The 24,351-nt window shown below is 40.6% G+C and overlaps 3 protein-coding genes across 8 annotated transcripts; 2 read left to right on the forward strand and 1 right to left on the reverse strand.

Moving 5' to 3' along the window:
• On the forward strand, window positions 1-6,006 carry opn7a (opsin 7, group member a). Its single transcript, XM_040144367.1, has 5 exons — window positions 1-88; window positions 914-1,076; window positions 1,436-1,563; window positions 3,427-3,761; window positions 5,368-6,006. Exons 1-5 carry the CDS (start codon window positions 1-3, stop codon window positions 6,004-6,006), a joined length of 1,353 nt encoding a protein of 450 aa, XP_040000301.1.
• A 3,340-nt stretch (window positions 6,007-9,346) lies between these two features.
• ripk1l (receptor (TNFRSF)-interacting serine-threonine kinase 1, like) lies at window positions 9,347-16,470 on the reverse strand. 3 transcript variants are annotated; one of them, XM_040144461.1, is made up of 11 exons: window positions 16,222-16,357; window positions 15,878-16,040; window positions 14,964-15,120; window positions 14,655-14,792; window positions 14,326-14,557; window positions 14,062-14,211; window positions 13,523-13,599; window positions 13,298-13,373; window positions 12,529-13,146; window positions 12,333-12,398; window positions 9,347-11,581 (listed from the first exon to the last, which is right to left on the reverse strand). In XM_040144461.1, exons 1-11 carry the CDS (start codon window positions 16,241-16,243, stop codon window positions 11,283-11,285), a joined length of 1,998 nt encoding a protein of 665 aa, XP_040000395.1. In that variant the 5' UTR covers window positions 16,244-16,357; the 3' UTR covers window positions 9,347-11,282. The 3 variants fall into 3 exon arrangements, with proteins under 3 accessions (XP_040000395.1, XP_040000392.1, XP_040000393.1); XM_040144458.1 differs by having other exon boundaries at window positions 12,249-12,398; window positions 16,222-16,356; XM_040144459.1 differs by lacking the exon at window positions 16,222-16,357 and adding an exon at window positions 16,370-16,470 and having other exon boundaries at window positions 9,348-11,581; window positions 12,249-12,398.
• A 2,706-nt stretch (window positions 16,471-19,176) lies between these two features.
• dusp22b (dual specificity phosphatase 22b) lies at window positions 19,177-23,733 on the forward strand. Of its 4 annotated transcripts, none has more exons than XM_040144472.1 (7): window positions 19,177-19,404; window positions 19,862-19,901; window positions 19,997-20,079; window positions 20,834-20,883; window positions 21,929-22,003; window positions 22,987-23,158; window positions 23,267-23,733. In XM_040144472.1, the coding sequence occupies exons 1-7, from the start codon at window positions 19,384-19,386 to the stop codon at window positions 23,405-23,407; spliced, it is 582 nt and encodes a 193-aa protein (XP_040000406.1). In that variant the 5' UTR covers window positions 19,177-19,383; the 3' UTR covers window positions 23,408-23,733. The 4 variants fall into 4 exon arrangements, with proteins under 4 accessions (XP_040000406.1, XP_040000407.1, XP_040000408.1 ...); XM_040144473.1 differs by having other exon boundaries at window positions 20,837-20,883; XM_040144474.1 differs by having other exon boundaries at window positions 19,862-19,895.
• Window positions 23,734-24,351: the final 618 nt, after the last annotated feature.

The following is a 24,351-nucleotide window of genomic DNA, read 5'->3' on the forward strand; positions in this document are numbered from 1 at the left end:
ATGGTGCTGTTAGATGAAAACACTGCATTCCTCTCAAACATACCTGTGCCACTGGATATAATAGTGGCTGTGGTCTATTCTGTGTTCGGTGAGTAAAGTCTACAAAAATACAAACTTGTTTTGTCTTTTTTTTTTTTTAATTCCTTAACACACCAATAAAGAGTAAATAACACTGTCGATGCGATTTCTACTCGTTCTTCTCAAGTTGAAATGAATAATCACATGAAGCAAGACAGCTCACTGAAGCCTTGCAAGCATGTCTACTTTTGTATTTTTGACTGTGTTATTGAAGGCACTTCCATCTCTATTTACTGGATAGAGGTATTGAGTCTATACCTGTATGTGTGCTTTAAAATAATCCTATCCATCATGTCTTTCATCTCAGTAGCATTACTGGAGCATCCTTACATTTAATGTAGTTGTAGGCTGCGCACGGTTTGAAGGAAACCAAAAAGACACAACTGTAATATTGGACTTATTTTGTGTGTGTCCTTGTTTACTGACACTGATTTTACAATAGCAATTTAAAGATGGTAATTTCATATTCAGAGTTGTTTTTTTTCCTAATAACTGGGTTTTGCTCTACTTCAAACTGCTCATTTGGCTCTAATTGAATTTTTTGCTGCTGTTGGAGTTTAATTGAATTTTCTGCTGCTGCTGGAGTTCTATTTAAGTCTATGGTAATTAGTAAAGTTACTAAAGGTTCATGTTCATTCATCTCATAATTACCACACAGGTATGAAAGTGGTATCTTCTCATCCACAGTAATCTTCTGTAAGAAAACAAATGAGGGACTATCCCAAAATGTCGAACTATTGCTTTAAATATGCAGCATGATTCTGACAACTTGTTGAGACAGTTGCTGGAAAGCCGAAACCAGTTACCTGACACTTGCAACTACATTTTCCTGCAGGCGTATGTTCACTGTTTGGCAACAGCATGCTGCTGTATGTATCCTTCAAGAAAAAGCACCTGCTGAAACCCGCCGAGTACTTCATCATCAACCTAGCTGTTAGTGACTTGGGCCTGACTCTGTCCCTTTACCCTATGGCGATAACTTCGAGCTTCTACCACAGGTACTACACTTGGCACCTACTGTAGCATTAACAGGTAGCAGGGCGAAGACACAAAGACCAAGTGGTTGTTCTCACCAATGAAAAATCAGATACTTTCCTGTGATACGCGCTTATAAGGAAGATTGTTTATAGATGTTGCTTTTAATACAGACTCTCTTTCAAATTTCATTGTTCGTTTACATATACTGTAGGGTTGGTTAGCAGTATGATTGCCTGTGAGTTCACAGTTATGGAGTGTAATGCTCATGCTACTCTCGTCTTTTCCCTTTCTCACCCTCTCCCTCATTGATCTTTCTTCTCTGTCTTTGCTTTGCACTGTCCTCTTTCCCTTTCTCACAACCCCTTGCCATCCCACGCAGGTGGCTGTATGGGAAAACAGTGTGCTCCATATACGCCTTTTGTGGTATGTTGTTTGGCATCTGCAGTCTGACCACCCTAACCCTGCTAAGCATGGTGTGCTTTGTGAAAGTATGTTATCCATTCTATGGTAAGTCTTCAGAGAGGCTATTTTTGCCCACTGAAATGACGCTGGCTTAACCATCACATCCATAAGTGGTTGATCGTTGATTTATCCGTGGAAGAAAAAGGAATGATAATCCCTCTGTGAAGAACTGCACATTAGCCTTTCTTTGATGACTGCTAAGCCCAGGGGCAGCACTCAATAAGTATTACTTGTGATGTTGGTTAATGCAGTACAATGGGGTCTTATCTTTTACCATAAGAAAGTGTTTTCCCAGGCAGGGTCACAAAAGGGTACAGAATTTTCAATTAGAAACACTTTTATTCATGAAAAAGAAAACGTATGTGAATTTTATGTGAATTATTTTTCAGCGACATAATCAATCATTGTAGATTTTCCTTTGAAATATTGAGCTACGAAAATATGTCGTATTTGCATTTATTGCATTCAATTTAAAGCCTCACTGTGGTACTGTATTTCACCTCCTGCATATTAACAGAAGCACTCACTTCATTATGACTTGTTGTCAGTCATATTGTCTACGTATATTAGGCTGACATAGCATCACTTGTCATTCAGTCACGTCTCCTTGATTCAAAGGCCTTATCTTTCACCCGTTGCTTCATCACCCGTTGCTCATGCTCCACCTGAGCTAGCTTGACCGTTATGAACTCCAGATAATTACCCTATATTCCTTTAGCACTCCAGCCATATGCTGGTTTAGCAAGTCTAACCTTAATTCATCTCCTGGAGTGAGAATCCATATTCCTGCAACATGCCCATTCAAGGACCATCTTTCCTGGAGTCTGAAGGTATGGCATGTGTACTGCCCATGAAGCCTTGGTAGTGAGAGCTCTTAACATCTGTATATTCAAGGACAGAACAGTGTATGGGGTCACATCGACGCTGCAACACTTTCATTATTTTCTTGAATAACATTGTGTAATGGTGAGGATTGACAATATGGCCACGGCTGCCTGTATCAACCGTTAAGTTGGGTTGTGCTTCCATTAGTTACGCATGCTGGCACACAGACTGATTATGTGGAGTAATGCACATATCCTTCTTTGATGATGACACATATTCCTGGCAGTACCCTTTAGGGAGAAGGGGAAACTCGTGGAAGATTTCTTTGTGCCACAGGAAATCACCCAGTGTCCCGTTTTTTGCCTAGCACGATCACGATGCGCCCGGACTGGATACACTCACACATGAGCGTCCTCCCGTTCCTGCTGTACTGGTTTCCTTGCCTTGATTCCCTCCAGCTCTGGTCAGAGTGAAGGAGATATGTCGGAGCCTTACGTATGCCTCGTGTACCCAGTAGGCAGAAGGTTTCAACACAGACATAATAATGGCCAGCCATTCACAGCTGGTGTAAAGGCATCAACCTGACAAGCACGCCACCTTCATGTCGCAGTTGTCCAGCTGTGAAAAAGTATGCAAGATTTAAACTTTTCTCTCTTTGTTAAGGTCTTCATGCATCTACTTCTACTTCTACTACTTCTCTCAAGCAAGAGCAACACCATGAATGCCTGTCTGTGCCGTTATCTTATCAATTAGCCCATCTCCCCCTATATTATGGCAGTCTGTTGCCCTACCTTCGAATGTGGCGGTTCAGAAAAGCTTTATACACTCCTGCCCTCAGATGTGGTCCGATGACAATATGTATGAACATTTTTGTGGAGTAAGTGCTTCTGAGAACAAATGAAGGGGGGCATTCACATGGTGAGACATCTCACTCATGTAACTCAGAAAACCAGGGTTATTGAATAACCTATAGATTTCCATCATGTAATTTAAACTTTCTTTTGGCAAATCAATACACAACAAATATGCCAGAAACATCAAACTACATGAACAATAAAATATAAATCTGATCTGCTTTCACAGGAAACAGGTTTAACTCCGTTCACGGCCGTCTGCTGATTGCCTGTGCTTGGGTCTATGCCCTGTTATTCGCCTGCTCCCCGCTGGCACACTGGGGGGAATATGGACCAGAGCCCTATGGCACCGCTTGTTGCATCGACTGGCGCCTGTCCAATAAGCACGCCACAGCACGCTCCTATACTGTGGCACTGTTCATCTTCTGCTACATCCTTCCATGCTGTGTTATTGTAGCATCCTACACAGGTATTCTGGTCACGGTGCACGCGTCCCGCAAGACTGTGGAGCAACATACACTGAGACAGACACATATGAGCAGCATCCAGACAATTATTGTTAAGGTAAGAGTAAAGTCTGATAAATGATGCGAGAGATGCCATTTGGCTAATATACTATTCATTTCTTTTACACTTTATGCTATCTCAATTATATATGCCAACTTAGAGATAACATGTTCTAAGAATAATCCTTTTAAGCTCAACAGGAAGTCACTATTAAGACGCAATTTTGTGAACTTTGCTTTACTGCTTCCGTAGTCTCCTTCACTCTCTCAATCTCTTTTCACCTTTACCCGCTTCATGCCCTCATCATTACTGTCTCCGTAGAATCACACCCCAGAAGAGTATCATTAATCCACTTGCACTCTTTCAACTATATGCAGGCTACACACAGCCACAGACAAAAATTGTGCTACGTCTGAAACTTAACTCAGAGCAAGACTCATTTATGTTTCATACCTGTGATTACTGGTACAAATCTGATCACTTTCACATCCAATTTGTGTTAATCAGAATCTTTAAAACAAATGAAGGACAGAATTGGTTAGAACCATGTTGGCACCACACGGTTCTACAGATAATGTGGTAGTGGGTTTTGGGGTTCAGGGCTAAACATCAAAGCAGATTCTTAGAGACCAGAGTCCTCTGTAGAGTTCCTCATTCCCCCATCTGTTGAAGAAACTGGCAGTGACCTCAATAGATCACCTAGCGGTACAGTTTCTTATTAGCAGAAATTGGCTCTGGTTGTACTGTGATGGATGATAAGCCGCTGCTGTCTTTGTTGACAAATGATCATCATTATATACTCTTCTCCATAAGAATACCTCTGACACTTTAAAAATGCCTTACTGTCAATGTAGAATCTGACTGGTACTGTTCAGTTTTTCAGGTTAAGAAGATAATGGCCCAAATTCAGTGAGCCACACCAGACAGTCATAGTTTGTATTTTTTCTTAACCTTTTAAAAGATAAGTCTTGTTTATATTCTATATTTGTCTCCTTGTCACTAAATCCAATGAAAGGACCAAAACCAACAATAAATTGGTCGTGTAGACAAGTATCACTTGTGTAGCCAAAACCTGGTAAAGCTTATACTGCTGTGCTGTGGGCCTCAATTTCTGTCAGAAAATGATCAAAAACACATAAATAAGCCACACTGTTGCACTGAGTGAAACGTTCTGTCATTACCACGAACATGGGCACTGTAATTAATTTTGAATCAGTCTCACATATACCATCCTGCTGTTGTAAATACTTGCTAAAGCATCAAATGTGTATTAATCCATGGCTGAAAATAGTCGCCAACAAAAACACCATTTACTCTAGTTTGACTAATGTTTGAATTTAAAAAAAAAAAAAAAAAAAATCAGTGCCCAGATGGTTTAGCTACTTAGCATTTTTTTAAACGTGAAAGTATGTATTCATGTTCCACTTTTTAAGATGGCTGAGAGCCACAGACAGGCTGGGGAAGCCAGAATGAGGGACGTACTAACACATTGTTGGTTTTGGTTGTTTCATGGGATTTGTTGACAATAAGAAAAATATAGAATAACACCAGACATATCCTCTAAATACACTGTTCTGTGAAAAACACCAAAAGCTGATAAGTTTTTCTAAATGATGTATTTTTAAAATTAGACTTTTCTCCTCTGTGCTCTTTTTCCTGCAAGCTAAGTGTTGCTGTCTGCATCGGCTTCTTTGCGGCATGGAGTCCATATGCTGTGGTGTCCATGTGGGCTGCTTTTGGACACATTGAGAACATCCCTCCTCTGGCATTTGCCATGCCAGCAATGTTTGCCAAGTCTTCCACCATATACAACCCAATCATCTACCTAATGCTGAGGCCGAACTTCCGCAAGATGATTCCCAGGGACATGGGTACCCTATGCTACGCCTGTCTGAAGAGCTGCCACTGCTCCCAGGGCGCATCAAAGTCCTGCTCTAAGCCAGAGATCAGGGTCAGACTTCGTACAACCCAAAGACAGACCAACCAATTCCCCTCATCCAACTCCTCCGCTCAACCTCCTATGGCAGCATTTAAGGATCACAATTGTGAGAAGTGCAAGGATGCTTTCGAATGTTTCAAACACTACCCTCAAATGTGTGGTGTCACTTACCCAGCTGCTAATGGAGACTCTTCTAAGGATCAAGACACACCAGTTCCCCAAATACATAAGCAGAAGACTCAAAGTGCGTGCCACAAAAAGTCTCTGCTGGCCACCATGTGTACAAAAAGGACTTCAGAAATAGACAACCTCCATATTAATTTAGAGATGGTCCCAGGGCATGCAAAAGTAGCTTGGCCCTGATATTTCTCAAAATTTCTATAATAATGTTTACAGAATATTCCGGGTCATATTTTGCAGGTTATTTTCCTTAATTTCAGGAAATTTTGTTCAGGAATATACCATATGCTCCCAAAGTGTTCGGGCAGCAGCCATGTAACTTATTTATTTTTTGTCGCCCTCTATGCATTACTTCGGTTATGATATGATAGAACAGCTTTGAGGGTAAATGCAGAAAGCTTTCATTTGAAAGGTATTTTGTTTGCAACCTAGTTTGCAACCCATTATGTTACCTTCTTAGGTGTTGCAAACTAGCTTCAACATAACTTAAATTTCTACCTAAAAGGGCAATGTGTAAGAACTGGCCAACTGTCAATTTCATTCTCCACACAAATAGGGGTCGGCATATTATCAGAAAGTTGGGGTGTCCACTACTATCGTAAGAGACAATGAAATACAGTCTTTGTTCCCTCCTCCCCTTCCCCTGTGCCATAGTCGGACTGGCCAACAGGCACTCCGGGACAAATCCTGCATCGGTGGGCTGGTGGAACGTCACAAAATCCATAAGGTTTTTACCGGCCCTGTCAGTGTCTTTACCAGCCCTCTCTGTCCACCTGTAATTTGGGGTGCGCATGAGAGCAGCTGCGTGCATGTTTTGGGTCGGGGCTCACTGGCCAATCACAACCAAGTGTCAACCCTAACCCCTAGGTTGAGCTAAAGTTAGCTTCAATGAATCTAACTTCAGCATTTTCAGCAGTTGTTGACATGTTGCCAAACCTGCATAGATTGGGGAATAATGTTTTCCACGCAGGTTTACTTTGCAATCTCTATGTAACTGGTAGGTCATTTTCTTCGGTTACTGTTAGACTGACACTGACCATTTCACACCCAGTCTGCCGAGTCAGAGAGACAGGGAAGACGTAGCGGTGGCAGGAGTAGAGGGGCGAGCCACGAGAGGTTGAGGAAGCACCAGTAGCTGAGCTTGAGGAAAGAGTAGAGGAATATCGCAGAGAGAAGATGGCTTCAACACAGGTTTATAGCCTAATCACAGTTACTACTTATCGTCCTCTTACATTGGACTGATGGCAGACTGGACGTGGCAGTGACTGACTATTACCTCTTGAGGTTAATTTTTGAATGTTTTAACCTAAATTACTTACATATTGCCCCTTTAAAAACCATTGTACTGCCTCAAACATTCCTTGAAGCAATACTAGCATACTCCATCTGGAGATACTGCATTTCTGTTTCACGTTGGATTTAATGATAAAACAACTTTCAATATTTACAATAATTTGGATGCGTCTTGTTTTAACTTAGCGTCATTTTGAGCCCCTGAAAACCTGACTTCAAAAGTATTTCTCTATATCTTTTATTTAAAAAACATTGTAGATATTATATTGAGTTTAACACTTAAAAACTCAGCCAATCTGCTTAATAGGGGGTGTGGTTTGATCAGATTTGATAGACAATGAGAAAACAATCCTGACACAAACATAAGATTCTGATTCAGATGTTGCCAAATCCTAATTGGTATAAGTACATTACACCACCTTTTAACAAATCAGCCCCACCCACTTCAAAATCAGTAAGAATAGCACCAAGATACCCAAAACTGTTTTAACTCTGGCAGAAAATAGTGTGGTAGGATCCCATCACTCATCGTAAGAAGCATCTTGAGAAAACAAGTTTTCAAGGCCTTTGAGGGAATAGAATACTCAAAAATATAACTGATCATTTGAAAAAATATGTTTTTGTTTACAAAAGACAAAAAAGTGATATGCAAAAATATGTTTAGAGATTGAGAGTGTTACTTCATTCCTATGTCTAATGGTATCCTCAAATTAAGGTTGATATTCTGCTCTTTCAACATACTTTTTGGACAAGTAATGTGCAAATACTCGTGAACCTTATTAAGTGCTTGATATTATTTTTATTGGTCACTGACTCATTTCCTGCTAGCATTATCTTAGTATAACATGACTTCAACCCCAGGGAATCACATTGGCTGGGAACAAGATATGACAGTGACTGATGACTAATCATTAATATTTCTATAGTTACCAGATAGTTCACTTGATAGAGTAGCCTGAATTTCACCGTTTTACACTGGTTTGTCCTTGATCACAGCTTTGTTGAGAAAGGGGTATAACATGCATTTGGTGATATCCATAGTCAGGCCTAAATGGCGAGGACTCTCTTTTGGTTAATTATTAAAGCAACATACCTGCACGTGTATGTGAGAACTGAGAGCCATCTCATTTCAAAAGCCAGTAACAGTTCCTTTACTAGGCCAGCCCAAGTACTGTTTACACATGACAAATGCAGGTATGTAGTTAATGGTGCTTGATAAATTATCTATGCAGAACACAACACTGCTGCATAATATCATTATTATGACAGGGCATAATGTTTATCTACCTTTATTATTAGAACTTCAAATCACTCTTTATTGTTTGTAGAATGAAAATGGAATATTTCTTTACTTGATTAACTAACAATACTGTATACATTTATTTCACTACAACCGAGGGAATGGGAATAAAGACTATTTAAACAAAACAATTAAAAAAAAAAAATGATTCAGCTGTAGATAAAATTATTCATTAGTGGACAAAGACTACTAAGTTCATGTTATCTGTAATTGTTATTGTGTGTTAATCAACTGTGTAAACAGAACTGGAATGGGGTTTGGGCAAGTACTCAGGACTGAATCCCTCTTTGACAAAATCTCAAACTATTGTTTGAGTTTCTCAGCCACTCACAGAATTGTTTCCTTTGCATCACCCGATCCCCATGGGTCTACGGCTTTTTCATTTAATCGAAATAAAATATCGGTGTTGTATGTTTTATGTTGCAAGGCTTACTTTTAACTAATTAGATTTTATCTATGGATCAACAGGGTGCCATTTTAACAGCATCCTTAAATCTGATAGAAAACTGATGCAATTACTGAAAATTTAAAGCCTGTCCACATTTGGGGTCCCAGAACCTTGTCATTAACCTTTCATGGCACAAAGGGATTCATTTTCTTGTGATTAGTGAAGAGATTATTAAACTCACCAGGTTAAAAAAAATATACATTTGATTTGCAAAAACATACTATCATTATATCTATAATCCATTTAAAAAGGTCAATTAAAATGTGATTTCAAACAGTCTTTTCAGTGACAACAGTAAAAGGGAAAATTTGCAGTCCTGTTGAGTAAACTTGGGTGAGTTAAAGAGGATTATCTGGACAAAAAAACCTGCTGTTTAAATTTTTGCACTAGGAATATTAATCGACATTTTAAAGTAAGTGTTTGTGTATTTAGACAAAACTCTTAGTAATTATATGCAGAGCTTTCTAAAGTGTATACTGTAGTTTTATAGCGTTTTCTGACTTAAGACAATAGATAGGTCAAACAATACACATCGCATTCAACCCTGTTGCAGTAATTTATAAAACAAGACTTATTTCAGGCTCAGACTTGATGTTTTTAATACGTGTCAACTTGTGGACACTGACTTGTAACTAGCCCAATCCTGTGGCTCCTGCCAGTGGCTTGGAAGGGCAATTTGCTTTGAAGTGACTTGATAGTATGAATCTAGCTGATGAATTACAGCTATATTCTGCTAGTCTAGCTGATGACTTAGAGGTGACAGCCCTGTAACTGTCTGTCTTTAAAAATACAGTATAGTAATATCCAGCAACTGGTTGCAGGAGATTACCAATAAAATTGGGAAGAAAATGCTACACTTGAAATAATATTTGGGATCAAGCAATGAAGTTCAGCTGAAGTTTGGTTGTTTAGCTCAAAATATTAAATACACGAAACAGACATTTGGATTTTGAGAAACATACTATATTGTACACAGTTTATTCAAAATGTTAAAATGGCTTTCCAGTATATCCATGTCTGGTCAAATCTGTGGATATATGGATGGAGAACAGGATGTTTACTTTTTTTTGTGATACTGCATATCAGTCTAGTATTGTGTAGTGAGCTACACCAAGACTGCGAGGACCAGTGCCACAAAGTCATTGAATTTTGAACAAACCATGGACACATCTCCAAAATAAAATAATTCTCAGACGGTGAGAAAAGTATATTGCAATCCAAAAGACTTGTTTACCGTACAGTGCAGCAACTCATTAGCTGTAGGAAACTGTGATACTCATTACACAAAGCCTACACACTGAACACAAACAAATAGCTAACTAGTAATACTTGCATACTTACTCGTTTTGCTGTCATTTGGGGAAATCAAAGTCATCGCAGCACATAATCCACAGCAGGACTCAGATTAAAGGACGCTGACACTTTGAATTTCTCATGACTCTATCCTCTACTGACCCTACTGGACACATTGATTACAACAATAATACACATGTATTACTGGAACACTGCATTGCGAAGTTTTTATCCTTTTTTCTTCCTTTTTTTCCCCCATAACTCTACTAATGTGTCAGCTTCTTTCAGACCCATTGACTTTACCTGTTCTGAGTCATTATGTTTGTGTTTGGCTGGAATAATGTTTACCACACACCATTTGGTTGTCCGTGAATATGGGTTCATTATTCTGTTGAAGCTACAGTAACCGTGCAGTAAAAGTAAAAAGTACAATTTTTATAGAAAATATTATTTTATAAAAATATTACTTTTGTTATAATTCTTGCTTTGACTTGCTACACGTCATGTAACTGGCATATGAACAAGAAAAAACAATTATTTAGGGAATTTTTACTTGATAGCAAACTACAAAATAAAATTCCATGATTTGAAAAAACTGAAACGTGACCCCTGTTAATCTTTTGCTCATAAAGATAAACTTGGTAGAACAAGTCCTGCAGAAATTTGAGAAGAAAATTTGAACTTTTTAACTATGACAATATTCCAATCCAAGTGATAATTTTATCATTTTATCAGGGAAGGACTACCAGACAGTTTTCAGTTATCTACTAAAGACAATTTCCTTATGAAAGCAGTTAACAGTGAGCTCTGTTGTTATCATTAAGATTTTTTTTTCTGAAAAAAAACAAAAACAAAACAAAACAAAACACAGATTTGAGTTAACTGTTGAGGTTTCTACATACCACTTTCAATGGTTTGAGTAGCACAAAAACATTCCGTTAACCTCTTCTATATTAGAGGGTGACCGGGACGATATCTCAAAACCTTGGCAAAAAAACAAACAAACAAACAAACAAACAAATGCGATTTTTTTTTTTTTGGTTGAATTGAGCGTATTCAGAAAATATGGCGACCAGAACAAGTCATTTAGAAGATATGAAGCAAATATGTCGGGTGAAAAAAAGTTTATGGGATCGAGGAAGAAGAACCGCAGGTGTCCAGTATTTTCTGGATGACATCTACCTTTGTGTGTCCTGTCAGTGCTCGACAAAGCTTCCCAACTGTACAGCCAATACTCCCCTCCTTCATTTTCCAGCGCTCCAGCATTTGGTGCACCATCTCGGGCAGGCCGTCACGGTAGCAGTCATGCTCTATGGTCTCTATTTCCACACTGGTCAGACCCAGGGACCGAGCACAACGCTTCCATTTGGTCCCAATGTTGTCCCTCACCAGCTCGAGGTGCTCCTCAGTCACAGCATGGTCCTCTAAATAGCACAGTGAAGATAAAGCTAATAAGGGTAGTGATAAACGGGTAACTACACCAAATTATTATTATTAAGTGCAACACTGTTTGTTGAGCTAGAAAATTCTGTTGCCATGAATTATATGAAAACTGTTTGTCTACACTGCAAATCTGACTTGCCTCTAAAATTGCATAATGCATTATCAGCCTTTGAACGTGTTTCTGCTTAATACCAACTACCAAGGCTTAAACAATTAGTGGATTAGTAGATTAGGTGATCGACAAAAAAATAATCAGAAACTATTCTGATGATCGAATACCAAACATTTTGATTTCCTCTTCTTACATGTGAGGATTTGATGGCTTTCTTCGTTATATGATGATGGCAAACTGAATATCTTTGAGTTCTGGAGTGCTGGTTAGATAAAACAAGTAATTTGAAGATTTCATTTTGGGATCTGGGAAATTTGAATGGCCATTTTACTGTTATTTAATGGCAAAGCAATTAATCAATAAAATTATCTGTAGATTACTAAATAATAATAATAATAATAATAATAATAATAATAATAATAATTGTTTGGGGCAGCGCAAAGAACATATAATAGTGTTTGCAAACTGAGGAAAAACAAAAGTGTACAGGCATACTATCGCATCTGTTACATCCAAAAAATTTTGTTATGGTTTACCATATTTCTGAATGCCTTCTTTGATGAGAAATTTAGCCGAGCTGTTAGTAGGTGACGATGATAAAATATGGGAGGGCTCGTAACCTCTGATAGTCATCAGGTTGTTGCTTCCAATCTGGACCCCCCTGGCATTCTGAATGAAAACAGATCCTAAAACAAGCACAAAGCCAACACGCTTAAATGGTAACCCAATACATGTCAGTCAAAGGTAACAGGAGCAGCTGTGAGCACCCCAGTCCTCTAGATTCAGAATTTGCTCAAGAAATGCTTCATCGCATACCTGGATCTTGTGGCAAGCTGCTCTTGGAAGGGCCCAAGAGACGCCCAGGAGTAATGTCAGGAGCAGATGTATCCGAGACTGGGTACGCTGGCCAAGACTGCTGGCGGTCATAGTGGGAATGTGGATGTTGCTGGTTAAAGTGTGGTAGTGAAGTAGCGCTGGCAGACGTTGGCAAGTGGGATAGAGTAGGTATGGTAGAGTTCATGGACTCGTAGAGACCAGAAGTAGGGCGATGCCATGCCTCTTCCTGGCTGAAGGGCTGCACTGGCTCAGCTTTAGTCCAGGAATGGACAGAGGATACAGAGGGTTTGTCTTGTTCTGGTTGCCTTATACTTTGATCTGGAGGGCTTAATTGGTTTTGCAGGAAAGGATTTGGGTTGTTGTGATGGTAGCAGTTAGAAGGGTCAAGCTGGTTCTCACAGTTATAGCTACCATATTTGTGGTACTGAAGCTCCCTATGCAGTTTCTCATCCAAAGCTGAAGGGCTGTTAACTGCCTTTGCATCTGTCTGAACAGACTCCATCGATGACTCACATTGGATGTCATGCAGGTCCTCGATACTGGCTTCAACTGGCACAGATACACTTCTTTCTGAACTCACCAAGGGAGCTGGGCAATCTGCAAGGTGAGGACAGAAGTAAAGCGATAAAGCTACTTAATCCTTTACAACAATTTCTCAAGCTTTGAACATACAGAACATTGAATATAATACAGCATACAAAGAAAGTGTAAATTATAGCTAGGCTATCATAATGCCAATAGTGCTCACCACCCGAAAAACATTCATTCGTCAATGATAAAGATTTCATCTTCTCGACAAGTTCATCTGGGCCTTCATATAATTTCTGCATAAAAATCACAGGGAGAAACATAATGTAAAATACAATTGTATTTATGTGGTTATATTTCAACTTCATATCCATTGCTGAGTGTTTTCAATATGCAGACATTTTTTCAGTATTACCACATCAAGTCCTAAAAAGGATCTATTTACCCTCAGATGAAGTAAATCTTCCTCTGCAGTGGGTTCAAGTTTTTCCTTGTAGAAAGGAAGGAAGAAGTTGTAGCCCTCTGCAAAAAAAGGAAAAAGGAGGGAAAGGATGACAAGAAGATCCACATACTAAACCACAGGGGTTCAAATTATTGAGCTTGAAATTTGCAAAAGAAAGTTTACATACTGTATGCCTGTATGACATAGAGACAAAAACTCAAGAACAGCTGAGAGCAAAAGCAATACACTGGTGTCCTTTGAAAATCCTGTTACTCTGATTTTTGGGAAGTGAAAAATGACACCTTCTTTGACACAAGTTCATGAAACTGATGAACTATGAGATTTTGGAATTAATATTTATTATAAAACCCATCAAATTCTAACTCTATTTTTTTTTTTTTTTAAAGTAGTAAAAAAGATATAATTCAGCAACAACAGTGTCATTATGATTTCATTAGCTCAGACATAACCTGTTCTGCATCACTGGACCATGTGGTATATTGTTTATAATACACACACACACACACACACACACAGAATACCTTTAAATGTTGGGCGTTGCTGCGGATTGTGATTCCAGCATTTCTTCATAAACTGAATTATTTCTGTGGGCGTGTCCTCTGGAATAAGGTCCTCTGCCGGTCGGTCACCATTACGAACACACTGGCTGATCTGGTCTTCACTCCTGGCATCTGGACATAAAAAAAGAGACTTTAGTTGTCTGCATGAGGTTCACTTAATGTAGTTAGGGGTTTCGAATATGGCCTGCTTTACTGCTAAACCAGCATTTCGGCATCCCAGCTCACTTGCATATGGCTCTTCCCCTGTGAGAATGACCCAAACCACGATTGCAAAGCTGTAGACATCAGACTTCTCAGTGGAGGCTGTATGCAAACTTTCCAGGTGCTCAGGAGCCATGTAGCTCAGTGTGCCGGCACCTCTCACCCCAGTTGATTGGCCTATACAACTCTTCCTGCGAGACTCCTCCTTAGTAAGTTTACTCCATGTCTGGCAGGTGGCCAGGCCCAGGTCTGCAATCTAGAAAACACAGAGGAAAAAATACTTAGATCACCAAGATTGTACAATTATGCTGTATGAACCGTTAATGTGTCACGGGCCTTAGTGTGCAATATACCTTGATGTGAAAATCCTTGTCCACTAAAATGTTTTCTGGCTTTATGTCCTTGTGTATGACACATCTCTCTGTGAGGTATACCATCCCTTCCAAAATCTCTAAAATGATTCTGCCCTTGATGGATATTGGCACAGAGACCTAAGACCAGGGAGAATTTGGTGTATAAATCTTTCAATTCACATAAAAATACCATAATATGGGTTATTTACGTTTGCAAACTGTGGATGAAAACAAGTGGAACTACAGATGTTACAGACATGAATTAATCTTTCCCTTTACAGCCTGACTACACATATCAAACCTTCTGACCGTTTCTAGCATGACCAATAGGTTGCCTTTGGGGATGAGTTCCATAACTAGCGAGCAGTCTCTTTCCTCCATGATCACACCCAGCAACTTGACCACTCGCTCATGGTTCAGACTTGCCATGATATGCCCCTCCTCCAGCAGTGACCTTTTACTCTCCCTGGAAAGCATAGAAAATATAGTGAGAACCAGATATCTACCAGACAGGAGGCATAACTTCCAGCATGTTGAGTCTCACGACACAATCATTCAGATACGCTGAATCAGTTTTTAGCACCACAGAAATCGATGCCGTCCTGTTATAATACATAAATATTATTAAAATTATTCCCGCACAACAAATTATAGATTTTATATTGGGAGGAAATAGTACTTGACTTGGATCAGTACTTGGTATCAGTGTACTAAATATACTCTAAGTTTAGGTATAAGGAAAGAAAAAGCTGCATTATTAGTTCCTCCCTTGCAGCACATACAAGAAATCAGACACTGAAATCACATCTGAGTTCCCATGTTAAGGCTGCAACAATCATATTAATGGAGTTTTTTGAGGGGATGGGCTGTTAATGTAAGTAGTGCATTAAAAAAAAAAAAATTGATGATGATGATGATGTTGGTCTGAAAAACGGATGTTGGTCCTACATCCGGCTCTTGAGTCGTGATTCTGTTAAAAGGAAGTACTTAGAAATCATTGCATGCTTCTCCTTCTCCAGGCTCATCTTTATTTTGCACAGTCAGCATTCTTCCACCCGTGTCACACAAAATAATAAATCGACGTTCTAGACCCTGTCAAATCCCCCACGAGTCTCGCTGAGTGGTGCGGAGAGCCTGGCTGTAGTCTTCTGCCGGACACATGATCCGGGTTACCATTAGGCAGGGGGGAATACCCCGCACACTAACAGACGCAGAGAACTTACTCGTTGCGAAGAGAGCCCGTATACATGGTCTTCAACACCACCTGGCCGAGGGTTACATGGTAGCACAGGTAAACATCTCCGAATCCTCCGTAGTCCAGGGGCTCTTTCTTGATAAGATCGGTCGAGCTCATGTGAATCGAAGACTGCGGCGCGGTGGCCATCCCTGGTGAGAAGTCACAACAACAACAACATCATCAACAACAACAACAACACCCGAGTGAGAAACACTGCAGCTCATAACAAAGTGGTCAAAACCTGTACACCGTCAATGGCTGCGAATGACTGGAGCGGCGACTCAACCATCCGTAACAATCAAAACACTCTGACAAAACTCAAAACGAAACCTGGAGCTAACGCCTGGCGCATCTGAAACTTTCGAAAACAGGACAAACTCCGTTCTCGTGACGTTAACCAAACTCTTCACCTGAAAAAGTGACAGTGTTATACACACCGTTAGCTATCACTATCAACAAAACTGGAGTAAACAGTTACCTAAAAGTGGTTTGAAATCCAAGACGGGCACTGTGTTTGTAGTTCCGGGATTTTCCTCGACGGTCTCGCTCTAAAGATCCCACAGCCGACCTAAGAACTACAGACAGCCAAAAAAAGTCGATAACAGAAACAGGTCAGGAAGAATAGCAGATTCAGTTGTTGTTGTTTTTTCTTTTTTTTTTTTTTTCTGTGGCATAAAAACACATTCCACAAGAAAACACAAATGCGGGATAAGATATAAAGTTGTTTTTCTTTCTAACCTTTTCAATTTTAAACGGGTTTTTGAGATACAGAATTCCTCTGATATGGGTCCATTTAAAATCTTGTCGTGCGGTTTGGTTGCCACCTACTGGTGAAATTAATAATCGCAGACTTAACAACCCTGTATTGCACAGCAGGACTGTAGCTTTGCCAGTTTGAGATATGATGGCAATATAAATACATGTTGTTGTTGTCTTTTCCTTAAGACAGTTTTCAGCTGTGTCTTAACAGTATCTGTCATCTGAGAGACCCACAGCTTTTTCGGGAACCTAATGAATGAGGAAGCAAATTGTAACAAACGACAACAAACCAATTTCCAATTTCATATCATTTCTACTAAAGCAGCACATGATTTAAAAAAAACAAAAACAACAACAAACAAAAACAGATTCATTGATAAAACAAAGTTATTGTGAAACTAGAGTGGGAAACCACCTGAACTGTAGCCTCTGACAGCGTGGGCGATGAATGACATGCAGGCCTACATTTTGGGCAGCATATCTGTGAACACCCACACTATAAATTCCTCCTTTTGCACACTAAAGCCACAACAAAGCATTATTCACATTATTGCTGGGTATCTTCAGGTTATTTAGAAAACCTCCCAGTCATGACAAATTACACTTTACTGATCACTATAACAGAGTACTAAACAATCAAATCTGTAATCCGTGTACATGTAAACTAACTTCCATCCACGATTAAAATGGTTTCAATGATTTAAAGATGACCTAGATCAAGTGGTCAGCCATATTTTCATTTCCTTCTGTCATAAATGAAATACAGTACCATCTACGTTCAGGCATCCAATTTTATTACTAACAGCACAAGTTTTTTCAGGTTTTCATTAAAGTGAGGCAAACAAAGGTTTAGAGTAATTCATCACTGAACCGCTCTTAATCACACTGAAAAATCTCACAACTGAAATTGTGAAGAGAAGATTCAGGTGAGAATGACATGGGTACTCATGAAGGAACAGGTTATAAGACTGAAAAAACAGCTCACTCACATACATGATTCAAGAGGCCAGGTCACCTAGCAGATCTGCTGCAGACAACTCCTCCCATTCAAGCTGTAGTCTGGCGGTCGCACGCTGCCCCACATAGAACAACAACAGATCACCAGGAAGTTAAAGAAGCTGGTGCCTGCGGTGTAAATGTGTGGCCTGGGTAAATGTCTCAATGTGGGGCAGTGGGTAGAGTTGCTTCCTGTTGATGTTGATAGTTTGATGACTATCAGCACAAAACTGCCAGGTGCCATCCTTTCTTAGTAATAAGACCAGTGTAGCCGCCCATGCTGCTGACTGGCTTGCCCCAGTTGTCCTGCTGGTTTTCTGTTCAGCTGCCTTTAGCAGAGATGTTGGGGATGGAGGTGGTGCCTCCTCAGACTTGATGGTGTGCTGCAGTAGAGCAGTCCTGCTGCCCTTGTCTCCCTTGGTGACAAAGATACAAGCCAGTCCTCTAGCAGAGTTCGCAGGAACTGGCACAGCTGAATGTTAGTGGCCTGCTGTCACAGATCCACAGGTCTTGGATTGCTTGCCATTTCTCAGAGGAGGTTGACGGCCCAGTGTTCCTCTCCAGTGTGGTTTACTTTCCCAGGACAGGGTAATGCAACAGCATTCCTCTAGTTATGTCTTCTCCTTCTTCCCCTGGAGTTTTGAAAATCTCCCCAGGGGGAGAGTCATGCCCAGGTGGTCGTTTTAATTGGTGGCACCAGTGTCTGTTTCTTTCCCTGAGGTTTGACGAGCTTATCAGTGGAGGCTGTTGTCCTGATGTCCCTGTCTGGTAGTTGTGCTGGCTCTTCCCCTGGTGTTTGACCGGTCCCAGAGGCAAGGGTGGTCCCTGGACAACCTTTTCCAATCACAATTGATGCTCTGAAGGTAGAAAGGGTAATCATCCAGGATAATGTAGCCGGTCCTCCCCAGTCCCTCACTGCCACTGGAACTGTTTCCCTGCTTCTGAGAAATTATTCGCTTTCATTTGCACAGGGTTGTGACAGTTGCAGGCAAGGTACAGGGGAGGCCGTACACGATTCCCTACTGCCACGATGGAACCAGTGACTAGGCCACTGTCTCTGGGTCTGTTGAGCAGCTTCTCTGAGAGCTGCTCACATCTTCTTGCTGCACACCCAAGTGGTTGTTTTTATAATTATTTATAAAAAATATATCAAATGTACTTATATCTACAAGATTTCAATATTTTGCATCCCCAATTTCCATCCAAAAGAAAACTATCCCCCAGTCTTTTTCACAGTGAGTTTATATTCCATCTCGTTTCATGGTATGCTTTTTATTCCTGATTAAATATATATATATATATATATATATGTGTGTGTGCGTGTGTGTGTGTGTGTGTATTCCTATAATATTCCCGTGGGGGCTTGACTAATTTTGCTCTGGCATGTAGACAGTCAGAATTTAGGATTTCATGTTTCCTGTCACCGGGCCATTGGGCAGGGTATTAATATTCCAGCCTCATATCTGACTACGAATCCCAGGTTGGGTTTATAACACACCTGTGTTCACGCCGCAGAGGCGTGGACACGCGCTTTGTACCTGCGAACTACAACTCCCAGCATTCCTCACCGGGAGCCTGGGAAAGCCGTGCTTGGCTTGCCCGGACGCGGAGCTGCCTGCTTCTGCGCCCCTACAGCGGGTTCGGGGGACACGTCGAGCCGCTGGGTAGTCACTTTTAAACAGCGGAGAGTCGCAGCGTGGCATTTCCTTTCAGCATTGTTTTCCAGAGCCTGTCAGCATGGGTAATGGCATCGATAAGGTATGAGTTCACACACACGAGTAGTCCTCGGTGCCTTGAGTGTAAGTAGGCAGAGGATAGGCTAGTCGTAATCTTCAGTAGTCTTTGAGATGTCCATCAAAAACTTCAGAAGTTTTGTGTTCTTATCTCTTTGACTCAGTACATTTAGACGTGTCTTGTTCAAAAGAAGTAGACACAAACCCTCTCAACTTAGGTGGTCTTCTGAAATATTTAGCAGTTATGCTTTTAACCAGACTGGTTTTAACCTGACTAGTTTTAACCTGAACGGTTTTTTTTGACAGTCACGTGATCTCAGGCTCCATGGGCTGTTATTTCTAATTATCACCTCATATTTTCAAGGTGTCAATTCAGTCAGCTGTTTCAAGTTGTCTCAGCTGTTGTACCACTTCACTATATCACTGATGCCTTGACCATGTCTGCTTCAAATGCGCACCTACATTATTCTCTGTCCTCATAGGTCCTGCCTGACTTATACTTGGGAAATTTCAAAGGTGCGTGTAAGTGTACTTTACATCTATTTTGATTTGATTTCTTTAATAAGGTTGCATACGCCCGACGGTCTTTGCTTTGTGGTGTTGTCTGTTTCCGTCAGATGCAAGAGACCGAGAACAGTTAGCCAGAAACAACATCACGCACATCCTGTCCATCCATGACAGTGCAGCTCCTATCCTCCAGGTGAGAGCCCTCCATCTCCTCGTCTTAACATCTCTGCCCTCACCGGCATCATAAACAGTGCGCATCTTACGTTTCTCATTAAATTTTAAGCAGCCTGATGAAGGAAAATGAGGCTGAACAGATTTGACCCTCCTGGTCTATTAGTTCGGTGCACAGGACTTGAGCTCTGCCACTTTCCATGAACCGGTTTGTCAGGTTGTTCAGGATGAGGTGCCTCAGTGCTCACCTACAGTGCATCTTCCTGAGCAAACAGTCGTCAGTCCAGAGTGAGTAAACAATAGACAGGGGAGTTTGTTCCTCATGCGATTCTTGGAGCATCATGAAAAATGGAAGTCAACACCAACTGGTTTGGACGTTGTGCTGAGTTGTGTGCTTGCGTGGGTTTGAGAGTAGGCGGTTGTTCTTGCTTCAGTGTGGACTCTGCAGTCTCACTTCATTATTATTTTATCTAGGTTATTGGTTTTGATATAAAGTTTCTCTAACTCACTGCAAGTACAAAAGCAGCCTCTGTTCTCAGTTTTGTAATATAAAAACAGAGAACATGCAAAGATGTGACTGCAAATCAGCTTAAAACCGCCTTTATTCTTTCACATACGGTAGCACAGCCTGTCTCCATCATCAGGAAAACACACGTGTTGTAAAACCGTAAGAGAATTGATGTGTGGTGGTATTTATGACCTGCTACTTATTGATTTGTGTTAAATGCATGAGAGCGAGTGACAGCTGACAGGTAACTAGTATACCTTGCCCCTAGGAGATGACCTATCTCTGCATTTCAGCAGCTGACCTGCCCACACAAAACCTGTAAGTACCAGAACGTGCAGCACAGCAACACAGCAACACAGAACAACGAAAGGCTGAGGTAAAGAGAGTGTACCACATCCATCTGACGCTGCACTGTGTGGGTGTCTGAGGTTCATTTTCTTTCAAGCTAACGTGTAAATGATATGCTTTCACAAGCTCAACATTTAACTGTGAACTTATTCTGTGACTGCACCACAGTAACACGGCTGGGATTCAGCTCTTGGTGCAAGGTTTTTTTTTTTTTTTGTTTGGTTGTTTTTTTGACATGAACACGTGACCTGTACATATACAGTACCTGTTTTTATGTAACATGAGAAAGTAGGGAAGAAAAATGAAGGGTGGTGTATGTATCACAAAGGGATACCCTGGTTTAAACACACATGTGCATTTAAAAACACGCACAAACACACAAACAATCACACACACACACACACACACACACACACACACACACACACACACACACACACACACACACACACACACACACACACACACATACACAAATCGTCTTTGGCCAAATTCACATTTCAGCAGGAAGGAAGTGTCGCAGCTCAGTTCTGCACTTTTAGTACGGGGGTTGGTGCTGTGCCTCTATTTATACACACAACCCCCTCCAGACACTCTCTTATACATATGAACACACACGTATGTACACACAAATACAGTATATGCACAATAACACTCCTGTCCCCCTTACAGCCCTGGTTGCCTCATACGTCTGACAATAGGTTCAGAGTCATTGGTGTTCGAAATCTGTAATGTGAAATATGACACTAACACTCTCAAACCTGAGACAGGCACACCCTTATCCTGATCCGTCCGGAATTAGAATTGAAAGGGTCTGACAAGTCCGGTGCAAAAACATACACACACCACGCACAAAAAAAAACCTCACGTGTATGCAACCAGTCCACCTTTAGATTCATACAGGAGCTCTTAAGTTTCAGTGAGGACCGAATAACAGCACGTAGCACAGTTGGTACTGTAGTTCTTGCTGTCATTCCTCGCTTATTATAACAAGCATTTTTCTTATGCTCCACAGGATTCAGCACTTTAAACAAAGTATAATGTTCATGCACGAGTCCCGCCTCAAAGGAGAGGGTTGCCTCGTTCACTGGTGAGAGCAAGATTGCATGTTGTGTCTTTACCTGGACGTTAGAATCGAGGTTCACTCGCACAGCCTGTTGCTGCTTAAGTAACTGAAATATACAGATTTCCTCCATCTGTCTTATAATAGAATCATAGACGTATTTTAATATAAATGTACAGTGTTCATCTAGAGCTGAAAACAGCCAAGTATGCGAGTGAACCCATGTGTGACGGCTGCACAGAAGAGATTAAACGATATGCAAAGGTCTATTCTTGAACTTCCCAAAACAGAGTACAGTAACAAGTCAGACCACATTGTGTTTGTGTAGTAGGGTAGCTGACCTTATGCGCACAGGGGAAAGTCATACTTGGTTTGAAAGCAGGTCTTCTCAGAAATACAGGAGAACAAGTGGCTTTTTATAAGATTTACATTGTTACAGGTTTGTCGACTTAATACTTCTTAGCCGAAGAATTCAGTTTCTTTCAAAATATGTATTGTGTAAATTGTGTATTAAGTCAATGTCTTCATGCCAGCCCCCTTGTTTCAACCCACAATTCCTGTATTCTATTTTCTTTCTATCTGTCACTGCCTGTGGACTGGTTGGTCTTCCCTAGAGTGCCACTTACTGTAGATATTGAATCTGATATTTATTACTGGGAATCTTTGGGTGTTTTTAACCTCTTGCTTGCTTGTTTACGTACAGATTATAAGCCTGGTTTTACTCATATTCGGAATATGACGCTTACATGGAACATAGAAAACCTAATCATTCATATCGCTGTCAACAAGGCTCTGATATTTATCAGCATGCTGGATTTTGCTTCCTCATTTAATTTTTGATAATGGATGACAAGAGCATCGATAATCTGCTTGTGCTTTCCATGTCCAATTTAAATTAAAAGCACTTTACACCAATATGTAAAAGTTTTGTGGGAAAATTATGCTAATTATATAGTCTAACAGTTTCATTTCTTGCGTTATACTCTCTGTTCATCCCTCTCTTCATACAGTTTGGCAGGTGTGTCCCGCAGTGTCACCCTGGTAGTAGCTTACATCATGACAGTGACAGGACTGGGCTGGCAGGAGGCACTGGCTGCAGTGAGGGCAGTCCGGCCCTGTGCCGGCCCCAACCTAGGATTTCAGCGCCAGCTCCAGGAGTTCGAGGCTACTCAAGCTGATGAAGTCAGTCCTGGGAACCGAGCAGGGGAAAATAGAGTAGGAGGAGAGAATATATTTACATTGTTATCAACAGACAAACTGTTTTGTTTTTTGTTTTTTTCTCCCCTATAGTTCAGAGAATGGCTACGGAGAGAATACGAGGACAACCTTTTCAATGATGAGGCTGATATACGTGACTTGCTTGACAGGGCGACCAAAGTCCCTGGTGAAGAGGTGAAAAAACCGGCATCTACCCCACCTGGAGGTGTCTGATCAGAAATTTCAATGAGATCTTTTTGTAGCTGAGTCTGGAGGATTACACCACTGTGCGATGCCTAAGTTTTTCTCTGCCTGTCTGGAAGTCTAACGTGCTTTGGGGTGGACTACTGTCAGGATGTTTATTGCAGCTGGAACGATCCTCTAGATATAATGGACATGAACACTGGAAGAGACAGTTATTATGTAGAGCAAATACTCATTTTTAACATGGATTGATTGATGTTTCTGGTGCTCTTTTTTTTTTTTAATTTATAAATGCTGTTAACTGTGTTTTGTGTATTGTATAATTTTAAATAGTGAAATAAAAGGAGTAAAGTCAAGTGTTTTGTGAAATTGTCAGTCGGTGGGCTGTCAGTCTGAAGGTGATAAGACACATTCTGTGCTATGTTTACATCTCTGTTTCCTGGATCTCTTCCTGTTTGTCTAATGTGCAAGGGAGGTCATGCATGGTAGCATCAAAAACACCAAGATCGTGTTCTTTTCTCACTCTTTCTTCTCAACTGCATTTAGATACTATAAAGCAATAAAATCTCCATTAATTTCACCTCGGTGAGATATTACTCACAGTGTTCTTAGAAGCGCTATCTTGCTGGGCGTGTGCATAGAGAGCCACTGGAGGGCAGTAGTAGTAAGAAAGTACTGGTAAAATATATGTATATTCTGGACTCAACCAAGTGCATCATCTCTTGACACTGGTTCCTCATCGTTCGTCCAGTCAAATTCAGTCTTTCCACAATAACAAATTTAAGGCTCTATAGACTTTATGTTTCCAGTCAGCAGTTATGTAAGTGGAAATTAGGTTGAATTTACAGACTATTTGAAACATAAAAAATATGGGTGGGGATATTTGATGATGGTGATGTATGCAGCTAATTGTTCCATTCCGTCCCAGTGTCTGCTCAGGGTGTCACTAAAGGGATTCCCCACCTCAGCACTGT

Source organism: Xiphias gladius, chromosome 14 (genome assembly GCF_016859285.1).
Source record: "Xiphias gladius isolate SHS-SW01 ecotype Sanya breed wild chromosome 14, ASM1685928v1, whole genome shotgun sequence".
NCBI lineage: Eukaryota > Metazoa > Chordata > Actinopteri > Istiophoriformes > Xiphiidae > Xiphias > Xiphias gladius.